The sequence below is a fragment of the Corythoichthys intestinalis genome, chromosome 22 (genome assembly GCF_030265065.1).
Source record: "Corythoichthys intestinalis isolate RoL2023-P3 chromosome 22, ASM3026506v1, whole genome shotgun sequence".
Classification (NCBI taxonomy): domain Eukaryota; kingdom Metazoa; phylum Chordata; class Actinopteri; order Syngnathiformes; family Syngnathidae; genus Corythoichthys; species Corythoichthys intestinalis.
Genome location: NC_080416.1, coordinates 12,105,975 through 12,125,447, shown reverse-complemented (window position 1 = coordinate 12,125,447; position 19,473 = coordinate 12,105,975). Strand labels below are relative to the sequence as shown.

Here is a 19,473-nt window from a genome sequence, read left to right as displayed (position 1 = left end):
GGACATCATTGCAGTAAAAAAAAACTTTAAAACCTTATTGTGTTCAATCTCACTTTAGTTATATTTGTTTTACCATAAGAACTGCATGCCATTCTTAATGTATAGTTTATGATCAGAGAACATATATGCAAATCGTTAAGGACCACATAAAGCTTTCAAATTTTATAAAATCTAAATTTTCTGGTCATTATTTCTGGGGTCAGGCATTATACAGTGCTGGCCAAAAGTATTGACACCCCTGCAATTCTGTCAGTTATTGCTCAATTTCTCCCCAAAAAATGATTGCAATTAGAAATGCTTTGGTTGATATATCTTCATTTATTTTGCTTGCAATGAAAAAACACAAAAGAGAATAAAAACAAATTAAATCATTATCATTTTACACAAAACTCCAAAAATGGGCCAGACAAAAGTATTGGCACCCTTTGAAAAATCATGCTTCTCTAATTTGTGTAATTAACAGCACCTGTTACTTACATGTGGCACATAACAGGTGGTGACAATAACTAAATCACAATTGCAGCCAGTTAAAATGGATTAAAGTTGACTCAACCTCTGTCCTGTGTCCTTGTGTGTACAACATTGAGTATGGAGAAAAGAAAGAAGACCAAAGAACTGTCTGAGGACTTGAGAAGCAAAATTGTGAGGAAGCATGGGCAATCTCAAGGTTACAAGTCCATCTCCAAAGACCTGAATGTTCCTGTGTCTACCATGCGCAGTGTCATCAATAATTGTAAAGCCAATGGACTGTGGCTAACCTCCCTAGATGTGGACGGAAAAGAAAAATTGACGAGAGATTTCAACAAAAGATTGTGCAGATGGTGGATAAAGAACCTTGACTAACATCCAAACAAGTTCAAGCTGTCCTGCAGTCTGAGGGTACAACAGTGTCAACCCGTGCTATCCGTCGACGTCTGAACGAAAAGGGACTCTATGGTAAGATACCCCCTAAGGCTGAAGTTTGCCAAAACCTACCTGAGAAAGGCAAAACCGTTTTGGAAGAATGTTCTCTGGTCAGATTAGAGTTTACAGGTAGGCACTAAATCAACAAATCATAGGACACAAACACAAAGTTGATATTAAAACATTAAATATGCTATCAAATGCACGATATATTATATATATTTGATAGTAAAAGAGTTATTACAATTACAGAATCATAAAATAATTGTTTAGGACATATAATCATAGTTTAATAGATATTAAACACAAACGCATTAAATGTATGAACGTTATTTCGATGAAAGACGAAAGCGCGCTAGTCTTCAAACGCACGGCAGAGGGCGCTAAACGTCACAGTGAGTCAGTGACACAATTTACTCGAAAACCACACAAAGAAGAAAGTACTACCGTCATGCAATGTTAATGTAACCAAGGTTGTTAACACAATGTTGGAGACCGATATGAACATGTAACAAAACAAGGTGATCTTATTGGTAAGATGAACTTTCCGACTCGTTATTAGACGCGAGAATTTTGTGTTTGTGAACGGAAACATTAACCGGGAAGCTTGTTAGCGTTGTAGCTAAGTGCTAACGAGTTAAAACTGCATGAACGAGAAGGCTCACAAATAAAAAATGTAACACAATAATGTTCCACTTTGTTCAGGTTTACTTTCTTATGCATGTAAAATTTAACAACTCAGATCATGAGTGATGTTAAAGTGGCGTTTGCCACAACTGTGTAGAAAAAACCTGATAACTCTGACGCTAAAGGACAGGGTTGTATAATTTCTTGCCACTAATGGCATTAATGAGAACAGAAAGCTAATATAATGTAGCGGTTCAATACCACGGTTATAATGTTTAGTTCAAATAGCACACGTGTATTACGTCGTTGTTGAACAACTCACGCGAGAGGTCGTTCTTAACCGCGCATTGATTTCTTTACAGGTAGAGATGAGCGTCCACTGCGTCCTGCCGTCCGCTGGCCGGAGCTTCTCTTTATCGTGTCCTGCCGCTGGACTACTTCGCTGCCTTCTAACTGCTCGCACCTCTATCACACGGTAAGTTTACCAGATATTGTCTATTCGAAGTTTTGGTATTAAGTGTATTTAGTTTTAGTGTTTAGTTTCTGAAAGTTTCGAAACTTTCATAGATAACAATGACAAAAAGGTTATCGTACAACTAACGTCGGATCTACTTTCCAAATTGTAATAACAGTTTCTAACTAGTTTAACATTAACACAATAAAAAACCAACTAAAATTCTCAATAACACACATTGAAATCATATTTTTTTTGTTAATTTACTCATAAATGTACTTAGTATAAAGTTGACAAAGCAAATTTACTTGCTGGAAGTTAAAAATAAGTCATTTAAAAAGTCCAGTTCATGTAAAAATTATATTTAAATCTTCAACAGAATGGATTGTAAATAGCATTTGATTTTTAACTCTGAAAGAGTCCTGATTTATCAAGTCTACTGCACAAGATGTAGTTCTCGTTGAATTTGTGGCATACTGGGATAATGTACATATTTTGGATTATTTTAGAAATGTATCAATGTTCAAAGAGGAATCATAATCACATAATGATCCAATGTTGTACCCTAATAAAAAAATGCAACATTTTTTAAACAACTTCTGTTGCTGGGCTCGTATTTGATTATTACCAAAAAGTTCACTTATATCTTTGTCTTAAACACTAACCACAGATTACATCTTTTATTTTAAACAGAAGAAGAAACATGTCCTCTAAAAGACAAATGGACCATCTAGAGAGGACGGCAAACAACCAAAGACAAAATGTATGACGACTTAATTTGAATGATGAAAATGCTGATCAGATATTTGAGCCGTGTGTTCCACACGCAGGTTGTGTATCCTGCTCAAGTATGCGGTATCATGAACGAGTCGGAGACGGTAAAACGTCTTAGGCTAACGGCACATCCGGAATTTAACTTTAAAGCAGGACAATGGTGAGTCATATTTTTTTAAAATACCATGTTTCATGATTTTGCAGTGCCTTTGTAAACCAGGTGGGGGCAGTGTTTCATTTGCAATGGCACGCTCAAGGAACTTTTTTTCCTCTCAAGAAAGGTAAACTAAAAATCAACATTTTAACTCATTCGCTGCCACTGACGACAGATGTTCAACCCATTTGAACTGGCAGCGAATAATCGCTGCCAGTTCAAACGGATTGAACGTCTATCGCCGTCAGTGGCGGCCAACCAGTTAATCTATGTTTATATAGCTTCTTATGAGAATATAATAGAAAATTACCAATTCCTGAATAAACAAGTTCTGTCTTCACGGGGGTGCGCGTCTGTCAGTCAGCGCCGCCAATGTTAATGAGCAGAACACATACACGAGCGCATACTGTAGGTGGGCGGCGGCGAGATATGAAAACCCGCCAGCCAGTTTCCCTGCAGCGCTTGATAATGAATGTAAATACATGGAAAGCCTTGAGTTTGTGAGAAAAAGGCGCTACTAAGTTGTTCGTCTCCAGGTGGTATAAGCCGAGGAGGTGGTGGTGGGTGGAACATACGTGCTTTTTTCACAGCGGATCCATATTCATGCCGCTCCAGGTTGAGTTGAACAGACGGTCATTGTTTGCTAGAAACAACAGCAAAAAGGGGTCACGTGTCCAAGGACGCAGCTCCTTTCTAGAAGCGCCGTCCTTGCCGGGGTTAAAGGTCGCAGTCGCTCCACACAATCCCAGGTTGACCTTCAGCTCAGCATGTTTCTAGCCTCCGGCCGAACAGTCGGGCGTTCTCTTGTTCTCCTATTGTGGACCAGCCGCAAGGGAAGGACGAGTGGGAAGCACAGCGAGCGGAAACGGAAATCAAAGTGTGAATTTGTCTTTGTTCGCAGGGTGGATTTTTTCATCCCAGGAGTGGAGAAGGTGGGAGGTTTCTCCATGTGCTCCAGTCCGGGTTTGTTGCAGAGGGAGGGCGTCGTGGAGCTGGCCGTCAAGTTTGCCAATCACCCACCGGCGCATTGGGTTCACACAGCGGTGAGTGGGGGCGCCTAACTTATTGTCATTTTGCGTTTTGAAAATTAAAAGTTAGACAGGTTTTAGTCTTAGACCCTCACAGACATGTATATTCATTATTATCTGCAATATTGTATTTTTCAATTTGATTTACTGGTTGCCATTGACGGCGGTAGATGTCCAATTCATTTGAACTGTGTTGGCAATACATGATCTTTTTTTTTCTTTTTTTTTTTTTTTTTTTAAGAATAATATGTTCTTTTTAAAAATATTTTTCAAAAATATTTGTATACTTTTTAATTGTTTTCATTATTTTATGTTTAAAAAGAATTATAATTTAATTGTTATTTAAATTTTTTAAACATCATTTAATATAAAAAAAAATAATTTAAAAAAACTTTTATTCGGGAAGCCTTTGAAATGCCAATGAAAATTAGCATCACAAACAATAAATATTCACATTAGGGCTGCAGCTCTAATTTATTTTAGTAGTCGATTAATCTATCAATGAGTTAGTTCGCATAATCGAGTGATCGGATTAGGAACATTTAACGCATTGCAGAATAAATTTTGGGGGATGTAAAACAAAGGCTTGCCAAGATTGCAATTTCAAAAGAGCATTAAATGCAAATACAAAATGAAATTCCAGAGTGTTTCTTCAAACTATGCAGAATTGTACTTTCTTTAAAAATAAGTTAAAATACTCGAGCTTAGCCTCAAACGGTTTAAATAAAATAAATGAGGATCTAAGTACAACAAAAGAAAAATTGACTAACTGGGATATCAAAAGTCTGCTAGCTTAAATGCTATAAAATGCTAACTTTTTTTTTCCCAATCCTCTCAACAAATTGTTCAAACGCATATTCGCGCAAAAATTGGCTAAATATACCTATAAGATAAATTACGAATGCCTTAAAAAACCTATTAACTCAAATAAAAACTGACCTTATGTTGGTCTTAACAGGGAGCAGCTGAATTCAGCCATGTTAATTGAGTTATGTCACATTCAATGTTGCCACTAGAGGGCAGTGTATCCACCCAAATCAATAAAACTAAATGCAAACACTTTGCAAACAGTTTTCGAAACAAACCACTACAATTCCACAAAATTTGATTCGAAGCTTTTTTCTAATCGAATTACTTGAGTGAATCAATCGTTGCAGCACTACATGGGATCATTCATAAACAAGAAATAGAACAGCACTAACAGGTGTAAGCTCTTTGTTCACTGCCAAAAACAAGTTATAGCAACAAAGTGGGACTTCTACTTTATGGCAAGGTTCATACTGCAGGTCTTAATGCTTCAATCCGATTTTTCCGTGTTTTTCCAACTCGAGTGAGGCATTAACTTGACAGTCTGAACGGGACAAGTTGCTTAGAAGTGGACCGTTTCAAATCCCATCTCGGTCACTTTCGTATGTGGTTTAAATCCGATCTGGGACACATTTTTCCAGAATGTCGCGCGGGGTCTGAACTGTCAAGTCTCCCAAATCAGATTTCATGGAGCAATTCCGTCATCAAAGAGCGAGAGAGACAGCGCGCTACAGTAGCGGTGCAGCTGTGCGTTAGCGCCTAGCTTGCCTTGAACACGGCTTTTTAGGACGGGTCGGACTTGACAACAGTCATAAAAAAATTAAAATGTGTTGAGGATAAGCCTTAGAATGATCGGTTTTCTCTCTGTTCTATTTGAGCAATATTTCAAGATTGCTTACACGGCCAAGAGTTGGGGCAAACCAAATCATCTAAGAATCGGAAATTTCGCACACCTCTACTATCGATCCATATGAACTTTGAATATAAGCCTAAACGGGGATTATTTGTGTCTGTTATTTGGGTCCTCTTTTTGGAAATCCAAATATGATCTCCCTGGAATGACGGATGACAGCCAGCATGTGTGGTGATTTGTTTTGATGCTTCTGCGCATGCGGGTCTTCTTGCTCAGCGCGTGTCGGACTGCGAATTAGTGCGCGTGGGTAGTACTTGAACAGCCTCAATGGACAAAGGCAGTCTGAACGGCTACGCCAAAAAACAGATGTGACAAAAAATCGGATTTGTGCATTAAGACCTGCGGTATAAACGTAGCCTAAAGTTACTGTCAGCCACCTCCCAGTGGCCAAGGTGTGCACACAGTCAGAGCCAGGAAAGATAAAAATGTGTCTTTATCATAATTGAAGGGGCATTTTATTATTTTTTTTAAATCATACATTCAAAAAGACTCATTTGTGAGCCAATTAAACAAAATAGTAAAAAACTCAAATTTTAGGATACATGTCCTCATGTTTAGTGTAAAAGCACTGCAGCACTAAAAAAGTTCTGACATCCTCTTAACTTAATCTCCTCCCTCTAGAGAACCCACACACATTTTTTTTTTAAATTTAATCTCTAAGTTACTGTATGAATATGAACAATGTGTTCTCCAAGCTTTTTATTTTTTTGCTTGTTTGTCGACAGATACTGTGTGACAGCGAGAATGAATAAGGAGAAGTAGTGTGAGACGCGTGTTTGGAGACACTGTCGGATGCTTTGATCCTTTTTTTTTTTTGGGTTGTTTGATAGAATTTGCTTCACTGGATGAAAACACTATCGGTTTACGACTAGTGTGGGTGTTGTGTTTTTGTTTGTGCTCAGGCTCAAATGTGTATGAAAGTATATTTACTGCCTATTTAACATCAAAAGGAGTTTTTCAACGCCTCAGTGCGTCTGTCTGTTTTTTTTCTAAGTAACTTTTTTACTCCTGCAGTGCAAGCTAGGCTCTCAAGTAGCGATGCGCGTCGGCGGCGACTTCTACTTCGACCCCTCACCTTCGGACCCTGCGGTGGATTTGCTCCTAGTGGCGGGCGGCGTGGGAATCAACCCACTGTACTCTATTTTGTCACACTCGGCTGATCTATTGCAGCTTAGCCGAGCTTCCGGCGGGCGGGATTTTAATATCGGATCGGTTCATCTCTGCTACAGTGCTAAGACCACTCAGGAGCTGCTTTTCAAGGTATATAATCATTTACGTGCTTTATTTTTTTTTGTGTTACTGATGTATGTTTACTAACATGTGATCATGCCTCTCAAGAATCCGATCCTTCGGGCGTGCAAGGAGTTCCCTGACAAGTTGACGTGCGAATTTCACGTCACCCAGCAGAGCACAGATATCGAACCACAGCTTCAGCCATTTGTTAACCGTAAGTCACAAACAGTCATCTAAAGCTATTATTTGAAGGTCATTTCACAAACTTAGCCTTTTATTCTTTATAGGTCACTTACTGAAATTAAATGAAGTATGTCCTGCTGTCACTATACACTTACAGTGGGGCAAATAAGTATTTAGTCAACCACCAATTGTGCAAGTTCTCCTACTTGTAAAGATTAGAGAGGCCTGTAATTGTCAATGTGGGTAAACCTCAACCATGAGGCACAAAATTTGGAAAAAGAAAACAGAAAATCACATTGTTTGATTTTTAAAGAATTTATTTCCAAATTAGAGTGGAAAATAAGTATTTGCTCACCTACAAACAAGAACAAGTAACTTCTTCTAACGAGGCTCCACTCGTTACCTGTATTAATGGCACCTGTTTTAACTCATTATCGGTATAAAAGACACCTGTCCACAACCTCAGTCAGTCACACTCCAAACTCCACTATGGAGTACTATCGAAGGACACCAGAGACAAAATTGTAGACCTGTACCATGCTGGGAAGACTGAATCTGCAATAGGTAAAACGCTTGGTGTAAAGAAATCAACTGTGGGAGCAGTTATTAGAAAATGGAAGACATACAAGACCACTGATAATCTCCCTTGATGTGGGGCCCCATGCGAAATGCGTCAAAATGATAACAAGAACGGTGAGCAAAAATCCCAGAACCACACGGGGAGACCTAGTGAATGACCTACAGAGATTTAGGACCACAGTAACAAAGGCTACTATCAGTAACACAATGCACAGCCAGGTACTCAAATCCTGCACTGCCAGACGTGTCCCCCTGCTGAAACCAGTACAAGTCTAGGCCCATCTGCTGTTCGCTAGAGAGAATTTGGATGTTCCAGAAGAGAATTTTGTCTCATGGTTGAGCTTTACCCATGTTGACAATTACAGGCCTCTCTAATATTTTCAAGTGGGAGAACTTGCACAATTAGTGGTTGACTAAATACTATTTGCCCCACTGTACATACACTTAAATTTAAAAAAAAAATTCAAAACCATCACCTGTGTCCAGGTCGAAGAATCGGCGAGCCCGAGCTGGAGACTCACGTCGACCCACAAAGGACTTTGTGTTACCTATGCGGACCTCCGCCCATGATCGAGGCAGTTTCCCAAATCTTATTGGGCCTCGGCTTACCGCAGGACAGAATTCTCTTTGAGAAGTGGTGGTAGCTGCTCCTCCCACTCTCAGGATGCCATCGTATTGTTTCCTGGGAGCTTCTTGATGTGTTTTTGTGGTGGGAGTGGAAAGATAACAGCTGCTGGAACTTGCATTGACCCGCAAGAACTGACCGGACTTTCATTTCATTTGATCTGTGAAGATGTAACATGTTCTTAGTCACTCTATATTTATTGATTTATTTTCAATTTATTTGGTTGAGTGCTCATATACATTTTACACCACAGAGTAAAATGTTTCCGACCAATTTTCTGTGTTTTGACTTGCACTCATTAGGTTATGCACACTATTTCAGTCGCGGTATAACACTGCTCGGTGAGAAACCCTCAGCGTAACTGATGGAACCTCCAGACGGCCCCTGATTGGTCCGCATCCCCGAAACCTCCCGCCGAGAACGTCGTGGGCGTCTCTCGGCGGGGGTGCCATTGTCGATTCATTTGAATTGTTCCACCAGGGAAATGTTCTACGCTGAAATGTGATTGAATGAAATAAATGACGGAGAACAGTGTGGAAACGCAAAATTTACTTCAGCCTCAGTTCTTACATGTTACACATGTGGTGAAGAAAATAAATAGCACTGTACACAATTCCTTAATTTACTCAAATACACCCATCTTCCACAGTAACACAAGTACTTTTTTGCTTTTTACATTTGGCTAATGTGTCATCGTATAGTAGTGCACAAGACTAATTTACATACGTCCATGTGGAACAGTAGCAAAGTTGGCAGCAAGATACTTAGCAGATAAAAAGCTAATTTCATGTAAGCACGTCCATTATCAAACAGCAGCAAAGTGCACAAACGTAGTTCTAGGGCTAAAATGTCAAAAACGGAACATAAGAGCTTGTCACAATATTAGGCACACTTACATGATTCCAGAACCAATTGACTCATTGGTAACTTTAGCTCACTGACGGCGATAGACGTCCAATCCATTTTGACTGGGAGGGCTGGCAGTGATCTTTCGCAATCAATCAATGTCAGCTGATTGTGGGACGGTAATTGCAGATTGGATGTCAACATCTAGTCCAGATAAACCTAATAAAGTGGTCGGTAAGTACACTGATTAGTCTACATGCCACCGTTGGTGGGTTCTAAATTCTAGTAACGTATTCACTTATTCCTAAAAGTAGAGTAGTACCTCTACATACGAAGTTAATTCGTTCCAGGACCTTGTTTGTAAGTCGAAATGGTCGTATGTCAAGCAGGATTTTCCCATTAGAATACAATATAATTCCATGAACTCGTTCCTCAGCCCGAAAACCTACATTAAATCCATACCTGTCAAGTTGTACGTTTTCGGCGTAACTTCTACATGTGAGCACTAATTTTTAAATGTGTACGCCGTACGTTTAAAATTACGTTTTTCGTGCATTACGTTTTTTTTCTCCGTTCGGATTGTGTCACCATTTCGGCAACGAGACTGTGTTACTATGCGTTACGTTGGTTAAATGACGCGAGAAAAGTCAGACACGGACAGAGAAAAGTATTTGTTGTGACGCTGTAGCAAACGCGATGCTCGGCTAGGTGGCTCCAATATTTCCTGACTGTAGCCGACAGCCTACAATCTACGCCAGACATGTTCAAAGTCCGGCCCGGGGGCCAAATGCAGCCCGTGGTCATATTTCATCCGGCCCCAAGCCTTTGTCATAAAATCAATAATGTCTGGCCCGCACACAGACTTAACAAATTGGTCAGCAGTACTGCAACCAGCATATGAAGTAGCTTGCTCACAAAATGCTGCTCCTCATTTACCCACTAAAAGGCAGCAGCACTTTAACCCTTTATTGCCAAATGTATCACATTTGATACACCTAAAATGTAATGATTTTGAGACTGATTTAGAATTTTGACATTTCTTAAAAAAAAATAATAATAATAATGATGGATGCAAGTCAACACACGCATCTGCAGGTTCCCTGAGAAAAAAAAAACATGATTTAGCATGGGTTATAGATATTAGAGCGCTTATTACACATATTCATTTTGACTTTTCTTTTTACAAATTTGAAAAAGGTTTCATTAGGACCTTATTTTTCAAATTTTGGGATTCTCTGATAATTGCTTCATGTTGCAGGTACCTAAGGGCTAAGCAACATTACCCCGTGTGACCCATTACTTCCATTTTCTAAAATGGCGACAAAAAAAAAAAAAAAAAAAAGAAAGTTGACTGTGACGGCCGACGCTTCAAGGATAGGTGGAAATTGGAGTATTTCTTCACTAAAATACGCAACAACTGTGTCTGCCTCATTTGCAAAGAGACAGTCGCTGTTTTTAAAGATTTCAATGTTAAGCGATATTACCAAACAAGACTATCTGACATGTACGACAAGATTAGAGGGAAGATACGTAGCGAGAGATTGAAGCAACTTGAAGCTAGTTTAATTTCACAGCAGCAGTATTTCGCAAATGCCCGAGAGTCGAAAGAGAATGCCACAAAGGCTAGTTGCAAGATTATTTAATTATTGATTTAAAAAGAATAATAAAGCAAATGTGCCACACTGAATGGCTTGCTAAAATTTGCTTAAATATATTGTTCTACGTAAAGCACGTCAGCCAAGGTCGGCCCCCCACATTTTTACCACACAAAATCTGGCCCCCTTTGCAAAAAGTTTGGACACCCCTGATCTACGCCTAGATATCACATGCATATAGAACTAACTGCGAAATGACAGACTCGGCGTTGGTAAACAGCCGCCATTTTAAAGCAGTAGTCTTCTCAGAAAAGCTCTGTTGTTAACCTCCCTAGCCAACCTAACTAACTTTTTATCTAAAATACTCCTAAATGGGCAAAATCTTGACTTGAATCTATCTTTAAATGATGAAACAGTTTTAAAACTTTCACATGTCGAAAGTAGACAGAAGGGAACTAATGCAAAAACGGGTGCAATTTTAACAACTTTAACGGTTGATTGATTCACAACATTGAATGAGTTCCAAGCATAGCAAAGGTTACTATGTTTTTTTTGTTGAAAAAATGAAGAAAAAAAACCATGAAAGGTAACACCAGTTACTTTGCCAAGTAACTAATTACTCTTACATTCAGGCAACTGAGTTACTAACTCAATTACTTTTTGGGAGAAGTAATTTGTAACTAATTAATTACATTTTAAAAGTAAGATTAACAACACTGGTCATTAAGATGAAGTCTGCAGAATGAAAAGTGACGAAACCGGAGATTTTATTCTTCCAATTTGTTGCCGAACACAATTTGCCCGCAACTATTGCTGATCACTTCTCAGAATTAGCAAAAGAAATGTTCCCTGACTCAAATATTGCATTGGTAAGTTAATTTGATCAGTTGACCTTTTTAATTTATAATTGGACACACTAACGAACTACCTTCAAGTCAAAGTGAATTGTGAGCTGAAGTGCCATGAAGTGCAGTCATCAAAAGACATGATAGAAATTGCCAAAAAGTGCTACATACAATTATTAAAAAAGTCACTGTTAAATTTTAGTAATCATGATGTAGCTGAAGATATTGTTCTTTGATTGCACCAGTTTATATGTTACAATATTACCAAGAAATTCATATTATTTGAAAAATTGAGTTTTATTTTTGTTTCATATTAAACGCTATATACAACGTTGTAAGATTAGTCACCAATTTGTAAGGGCATACGTCACTATTGGTAAGATTGCCAACCGCCTCAGGTTCACTGGTATGTAAATCCTTAATAAATACTGCTGGTACTATTGCAAATAGCGATTACACAGAGCAAAACAAATCAGCTATAAATACAATTTGAAATGATTATATCATAATAGTAATAATAATAATACCTGTAATAATGTAATGAATCGGGTTCTAATGTGGCGAATGTGTTTCGCGTGGTGTACCGCGTGGCTGACGTAATAGAGTAAGAGAGGTGCATTGATTTATACTTTCACTTTTCATGTTCTGTTGTTGATATCAGCTGCGGCGGACAGTGGGCGTGTTGTGTTGCTCAAGTTCTGAAATACAGCGATCCCTTCTTTTTAGCGGTTAATGAGTACCAGAACCCGCCACGATAAGTGAAAAACCGTGAAATAGCGCCCCCTGACCCAGAATTTTTTTTTCTTGTTTTTGTGTGTTTAATGTATTTATTCTAGGGCTGCAGCTATCGAATATTTTAGTAGTCGATTAATCGATGAACTAGTTTGTCAAATAATCGAGTAATCGGATAAGTAACATGAAAAATTAAAATACCTGAGCTGAGCCTCAAACGGTATAAAAAAACCATTAAAAAAGGATCTATGTACAACAAAAGAACAATTGGCTAACTTACACAGCAAAAGTCCGCTAGCTTAAATGCTATAAAACGTTAACTTTTTTTTTTAACAATGCTCTTAACAAATGGTTCAAACACATATTCCCACAAAAAACGGCTAAATATACCAATAAACTAAATTAGAAATGCATTAAAAAGCGCAGACAAAAACTTAGCTTATGTTGGTCTTAACATGGAGCAGATGGATTCAGCCATGTGACATGAGGAAGACTAGAGGGCAGTGTATCCACTCAAATCAATAAAACTGATTGCAAACACTTTCAAAATAAACCATGACAATGCCACAATAATTAAACGAATATTTGAAGCAGCAAAAATTAATTCGAATATTTTTTTTTCCAATCGAATACTCGAGTTAATCGATTAATCGCTGCAGCACTAATTTAATCAGATTTAGCATTGGAAAGAGATGCTTATATGATATAGTTTTACACTTTTTTCTCCCCAAAATAAAATAAAAAAAAAACGTATGCATATGTATATTTTGATATATTGTTTTTAAGCACTTCAAATGTAATAATTGTACGTTTTAAACATGTTACTGCCTTATTATTTTTAAACAAGAAAACTTGTCTTAATTAAATGCTTCATTGAGTGAGTCCACTCAACTCCGCCCCATCTCCTCATTTTCACACAACGAGTTGCCACAGCAACTGTTTAACAAGTTAAGAGTTGATTGACGCATGCGGCGCTTTGCTGCCAAGGCTTTCAGCGATCTGTGGCAAGATCAAACAGAAGACTTCTATCATTCATCATTAAGTTTAATAAGCAACTCCAGTGCATTGTCTGAACAACAAAGAGCAGTGAGAGGGAGGCGAGAGTGAGACTACGCGATCGACTTGGGACACCTTATCTGTACTTTTTTTTTTTTCTAATTAAAAAAAAATCCACAATGGACTGAGGGCATGAAGTTTAAAGCGCAAAGAAGCGAGGGATCACTGTAAATGATTAAAAACCTGACAAAGCTGGCGATTTCTTTGGCGATGGTACAATAATAATAATTGTTAGATTAACTTCTAAAGACTGGCGAATGGAGGTTGGGATAGGACCGTCAAGATCATGGACATTCTACGGCGGTATTGTCGAGCCAGTTCACGGACACGCACACCGTGCTCACATTTCTATCATTTCCACCTTCATTTCAAATTTAAGCGTAGCCTTTTTCCTTTTTTCACCACCTGCGCTAGTATTCTTGGAACCCATTTTGATTTCTCTCACAAGAAAACCTGCCGTGCGTCCGTCTTGCAGGAAAAAAAAAAATCTGACATAAATCGTCGCATTTTGACCATGTTGTCAGATGTAGAAACAAATGGCGAGTCAAATTTTATGTCGAAAAAATCGTGTGTCAAAGCGATCGTATGTCGAGGTACCACTGTATATTGTCTTTATTTTGAAGTTTTTATTTTCTCTAACTAATTAGGTTTCAAATGTTGATCTAAATGTATTAAATTGTATTAAATCTAAATTGACTCTTATTACCCACCTAAGACTGACAACTGTTGAACTGAAATTTTGATGTGTAACTTTCTGATGTAAGAGTTTACTCCTTGAGAATGTCATCTTATTCTGACGCTGTGCTAAAAATGGCTCACAGCTATTCTCTCAATATTGATTCTGAACAGCTCAGAGTTCTAAAATGTTGAGGTGTGTTGATTGAATCCCTACTGAACACACAAGACATTACCGTCTCCGCTGTCTTTTCATCTCCTGTTTGCACTTGATACGTCAACAGACACCAGAAAAGAGTTGATGTTTAATGCGCTCGTCTGTCTTTACCTCGACTTTGACTCCTCCGCAGTCTCTTTGACACACGTCTGTCCACCTCACAGACTTGGATGTTAGCATATCATCAATATCGGTCTCCTCTTCTACAGACGCCAGACTGCCCGAGTGTAAAGAGAGTTCCCTTTCCCTGGCGTCCTCTTCGGCCTCGTCGCGCCATCCTTCCGTCCGTTCATCCTCTTTTATGTGTCTCAACTTGGCCATCTCCGTCTCAGTGACGAGCGACCTGTCCTCGCCCTCCTCGAGCATGTCACCAAACGAGTGCTTTTTTGTCTTGTGGCGACCTCGGCGGTTCAGCATCTGAAATGAAATGGAGGCGTTTGACAGATTTCATCTTTTTTTCTCGCTTTCCCTGAAGACACCTGACAAAATGCAACAAAGCCTCTCGCTGATGATTTCTTTCTGAACAACGTCAGGCGTTCGTCTATTATTAGACGCCATTTAGATTAATTGTACATTCCGTATTTAGCAACATAACGTAAAGTCAAAGCTACGTTTAAAGGAGCCACCAACCTTGAAGTCTTTTCTCTTGCGTTGCAAAACGGGTCTCTGTAGGAAAAGGATTTGCTTAGTCGACAAACTCCCGTCACTGCAGACAGAAAGACGAAAAAAAGAGGCCTGTTTTATTCCTCCGAATGTGATGATGCATTAGAAATTATTTCTTTTGTTGGCTGAGTTTTTTTTGAAACACGACAGGTTACAAGGGGAAGAGATCAGCAGTCGCGCTTTTGGCTGACAGATTGAAAAAGTGGTTTCATGTTAAGACTTCCGGCGAATGATCACGATTCGTTAGATCTCGCAGCGTCTCCAGTGTGTTTTTTAGGTGAGGCTGTCAGCACTAATCCTTATAAGACTGAGGCAAGACTGCAAAATAAAAGAATAGTAGTCCTCATTATGGAAGTAAAAATCAGGTAAAGTTTTAGTTTGGTGCTGTGAGAATTTAAAATGGAAAAATTGAAGTGATGAGATGTTGTTACTCAACTTTGGTGCCATTTTGCTTTTATTTGGTCCGATTGAGGAGCATCTGGCATCCACACTGCTGGCCAAAAGTATTGACACCCCTGCAATTCTGTCAGATAGTGCTCAATGTCTCCCAGAAAATGATTGCAACTACAAACACTTTGGTAGTAATATCTTCAGTTATTGTGCTTGCAATGAAAAAACACAAAAGACCATTGGGAAAAAAATTAAATCATTATTATTTTACAAAAAAACTGAGTATTGGGACCCTTTGAAAAATCATGTGATGCTTATCTAATTCATGTAATTAAGAGCACCTGTTCTTTGGTCAGATGAGACAAAAGTAGAGCTTTCTGGGAAAATCCATCAACAGAGTTTACAGGGGGAAAAAATGAGGCCTTCAAAGAAAAGAACACGGTCCCCACAGTCAAACATAGCGGAGGTCCCCTGATGTTTTGGGGTTGCTTTGCTTCCTCTGGCACTGGACTGCTTGAACATGTGCATGACATTATGAAGTCTGAAGACTACCAACAAATTTTGCAGCATAACTTAGGACCTAGTCTGAGAAAGATGGGTCTCCCTCAGAGGTCATGGGTCTCCTAGCAGGACAATGACCCAAAACACACTTCAAAAAGCACTACAAAATGGTCTGAGAGAAAGCACTGGAGACTTCTAAAGTGGCCAGAGTCCAGACATGAATCTCATAGAACACCTGTGGAGAGATCTGAAAATGGCAGTTTGCAGAAGACACCCTTCAAATCTCATAGACCTGGAGCAGTTGGCCAAAGAAGAATGTCCAAAATTCCAGCAGTGCATTGTAAGGAACTCATTGATGGATACCGGAAGCGGTTGCTCGCAATTATTTTGTCTAAAGGTTGTACTACCAGGTATTAGGCTGAGGGTGCCAATACTTTTGTACGGCCCCGAGTTTGTGTAAAATGATAATGATTTAATTTTTTTTTCATTCACTTTTGTGTTTTTTTTCATTGCAAGCAAAATAAATGAAGATATTACTACCAAAGAATTTGTAATTGCAATCATTTTCTGGGAGACATTGAGCACTATCTGACAGAATTGCAGGGGTGCCAATACTTTTGTCCGGCCCATTTAAGGTGTTTTGTGTAAAATGATAATGATTTAATTTTTTTTTTTCCATTCTTTTGTGTTTTTTTCATTGCAAGCAAAATAAATGAAGATATTACTACCAAAGCATTTGTAATTGCAATAATTTTCTGGGAGAAATTGAGCATTATCTGACAGAATTGCAGGGGTGCCAATACTTTTGGCCAGCAATGTATAGGAAATTATTAAATTATGTAATCATTCAACATTGGAGTTTTTTTAAAGATGGAGTTGGGACGTTTTTTAATTTAATTTTCAAAATATGATGAATAGAAATAAGCTTTCTACAATATTCGTTCTAAGAATTTATGACAATTTCGTATTTACTAAATATGAACATCATTTTCTCTTGTTAACATTAGAATTTTTATGTTGAATTGATCACATTTTTATACATTATGAATAGATTTTTTTAATACTTCTAAATTAGGATTACCTTCTTTAAATAATTAAAAAAACAAGGCTTATATAGCATGTGACTTACTTGTCATTGCAAAATTCAATTAACACATTTCATCAGATATTATGAAGCAGAGGAACATATGAATACTTTTTACTGCCACTTTTTACAGTTTTTTTTTTCTTCCCAAAACCCCATAATTATTCAATACCTTAAATATTCTCCCAAAAAGCTACAATTAAAGGGAATATGGTCAGAAAACAAATATTGGGGGAGAACAAAACACAGATAAGCATCTGAAACTGTGAAAATTACCTTTAACATATTACCTTTTAAAATTTATAAAAACACAGATGCATGTATCTGTTTAAACTAGATGCCATTTGACATTTATTCTTTTATTTTTATTTTTTTAAGTAAAAAAGTGCATTAACTGTTGCAGCAACTGTTTCTGTGCAAAATAGAATTTTTTTTTTAAAACACTTCACATTTTATACCGAGACCCGATCCTATACCGTAATTTAAAAATAAATAAATAAATAAATAAATAAATAAATTACAGTTTTAACATGTTACTCTTCCACGGAATAATTTTTACACAAGAATAACATAGAAAATTACTTGTCTTTATTGAATGATTCGCTGAGTTAGTCCACTCAAATTTGCTAGTGCTACTGCAAGTGTTTAAACAACCTCAAAGATGCGACATCTTTCAAGTATAGCGCTCCCAGGCTTCTCTGGCAACATCAAAGCCTCAACAGCTGTCACTCATCGTTAATTTTAACAAGAAATCTCAAGCGCAGTGCCGACCAATAAAAGCAGCAGGACGGAGAGTGATCAGACCAGGACATCTGCAGTTTGTTGGCTTGTGTTGCATTGGCGCAGCACATCAGAGGTATTTGAAGTATCGATATTCGGCTCGTGACATAAGGTATTGCGATACATCAACAGATGAAAACACCAATATTTGTAAAGGCCTTAGTTTAGAAAAAAGTTGACCAGAATGTGCAAATATCAAACTGATATCCATATCCCACACATCAAACTAAATCAGCCCTAAATCAGGTAATATATGTGTTATTTCATTTGTCCTAATTGACTGCTGGAGTAGCATCTGTACCTGTTGCTTTTGACAATGGGTGTAGGCAACACGCACATGAGCCTCCATCCGTAAGGAGCCAAAGATTGCAGCAGCGGGACATAGTCCGCCTTCACCATCACACCCTGATTGTCACAAACACACGGCGTTTTCCATGAAATCTTCTACTTGTAATGAATCAGAGAAGAAGAACCATGAATGCTCTCACATTGATGACCGTCCACTGTTCCACCACGATGGCGTCATAGGAGGTGCACGTGTTCTCTTCTGTCGAGTTGTGGAAAATGAACACACTGTCTACGGATGAAATGCCATTTTCTGGAGAAAGAAACATTTTTTAAATTTATTTTTATTTACTAACTACCACAGCATATACTCTGCGAAAACGTGCCTACCGTTTTCATCTTTGAGGTGAAAAAATCCGTCAATCAGACGAGCTCCGTTGGTAAAATGCTGAGTCATGTGGTCCAGCCAATCCCCATCGACATCTGTAACAAGCCCCGCCTCCTTTTGAACCCGTAAAGGCACTCTGAGCGAGTAGAACCTCAAAGACGTGTTGACTTCTCCTGTCGAATTGTATAAGGCGAACAGCTGGAGTCCTACAAGTGAACACGGAGATTACATTAGTTTAGAAAGGCTCCCACTTCAACTCTTTCAGTGCCATTGACAATGATAGACCTCGAATCATGTAGCAGGTAGGGCGTCGTGTGATCTTTCCCTTTGATAAACTCAAACACATGGAAACATGATGAAAGTTTTAGTGGATACAAGCAGGCAGGAGTGTCTCAAGAGTGATTTGGTTGAAGATTCAAGGTAATTATTATATAAAATACCACCATGCATGCTTTGAAATGTGAAAAAAATTAAATGAATGGAAAAAATGAGCGTAACATTAGCTTCTAAACTACGTAAAATTAATGATAACTGCTCGGTTTTTCGCTTTTAACCAAGAATCTAGACTGTTTAAGTTCATAACTATAGAAAATTGGGGATTTACGCAGTTATTTACAAGTATTTTCAAATTAAAAGCTCTTTGTTTTGGTCGCCATGTTGGATTTACACAATAGCGTAACTTTACATTCAAATAATCAGATAATTTTCGACCAAATGCCCATTTTTTGGCAAAAAATTGTAATTTAGACATTTCTGTGTCCATGACAAAAAAAATTCGGCTTTTACGTGTTTACGGCAAGACGTGCTGAGGCAACAGTGACGTCGGAATTTAACCTAAATGAATTGTGATTGTATATAGAAAAATGCAAAATTTGCTTTTATTGAATAAAATTAAGATGATTGATTCTGCATGCTTTCCTCTAGTATTAAGTTCATGACATGAAAACTGAGTGATTTATTAGTTTTTGAAAACCTGAGTCAAAATTGCACTAAATAAAAAACATTTAGGTCGCTATTTCAGGCAAAAACTTCTTTTATATGTTAAATATTGTTATTTATCCTGAAAAAATATGTGATTATCTAAGCATTTGGTGATTTTTGTGCATCTAGCGCAAAATCTGAGAATTTTATAGTAA

The 19,473-nt window shown here is 38.0% G+C and overlaps 3 protein-coding genes across 6 annotated transcripts in view; 2 read left to right on the top strand and 1 right to left on the bottom strand.

The window, feature by feature from the left end:
• The first annotated feature begins 1,306 nt into the window (after positions 1–1,306).
• On the top strand, positions 1,307–8,842 carry oxnad1 (oxidoreductase NAD-binding domain containing 1). The gene is made up of 8 exons (XM_057827493.1): positions 1,307–1,436; positions 1,893–2,005; positions 2,678–2,747; positions 2,815–2,918; positions 3,814–3,955; positions 6,675–6,920; positions 6,999–7,107; positions 8,142–8,842. The coding sequence occupies exons 2-8, from the start codon at positions 1,899–1,901 to the stop codon at positions 8,297–8,299; spliced, it is 936 nt and encodes a 311-aa protein (XP_057683476.1). The 5' UTR covers positions 1,307–1,436; positions 1,893–1,898; the 3' UTR covers positions 8,300–8,842.
• Positions 8,050–19,473, bottom strand: part of rftn1a (raftlin, lipid raft linker 1a) — a 54,350-nt gene continuing 42,926 nt past the window's right edge. The window contains exons 6-11 of one of the 4 annotated variants that reach the window (XR_009061850.1): positions 18,340–18,543; positions 18,153–18,262; positions 17,966–18,069; positions 14,877–14,952; positions 9,177–14,663; positions 8,051–8,440 (exon numbers count right to left, since the gene is read on the bottom strand). Coding sequence is in view for 3 of the 4 variants with exons in the window: in XM_057827490.1 (XP_057683473.1) it covers positions 14,307–14,663; positions 14,877–14,952; positions 17,966–18,069; positions 18,153–18,262; positions 18,340–18,543 (851 nt within the window). In the remaining variant the exon portion in view is untranslated. Of the gene's footprint in view, positions 14,664–14,876; positions 14,953–17,965; positions 18,070–18,152; positions 18,263–18,339; positions 18,544–19,473 lie in introns of all 4 variants that reach the window. The other 3 variants (XM_057827491.1, XM_057827492.1, XM_057827490.1) reach the window with 3 other exon arrangements.
• LOC130910306 (inactive phospholipase C-like protein 2) overlaps positions 18,664–19,473 on the top strand; it is a 114,308-nt gene continuing 113,498 nt past the window's right edge. Inside the window, exon 1 of the mRNA XM_057827488.1 lies at positions 18,664–18,757. The gene's annotated coding sequence lies outside the window, so the exon portion shown is untranslated. The remainder of the gene's footprint in view (positions 18,758–19,473) is intronic.

What these genes read in the sequence shown, in the direction of transcription:
- oxnad1 (XM_057827493.1), top strand. Translation starts at nt 1,899, where the DNA reads ATGAGCGTCCACTGCGTCCTGCCGTCCGCTGGCCGGAGCTTCTCTTTA. An exon ending in CAAACAACCAAAGACAAAAT is followed by an intron (nt 2,748 to 2,814) that starts GTATGACGACTT and finishes TTCCACACGCAG; the next exon opens with GTTGTGTATCCTGCTCAAGT. An exon ending in AACTTTAAAGCAGGACAATG is followed by an intron (nt 2,919 to 3,813) that starts GTGAGTCATATT and finishes CTTTGTTCGCAG; the next exon opens with GGTGGATTTTTTCATCCCAG.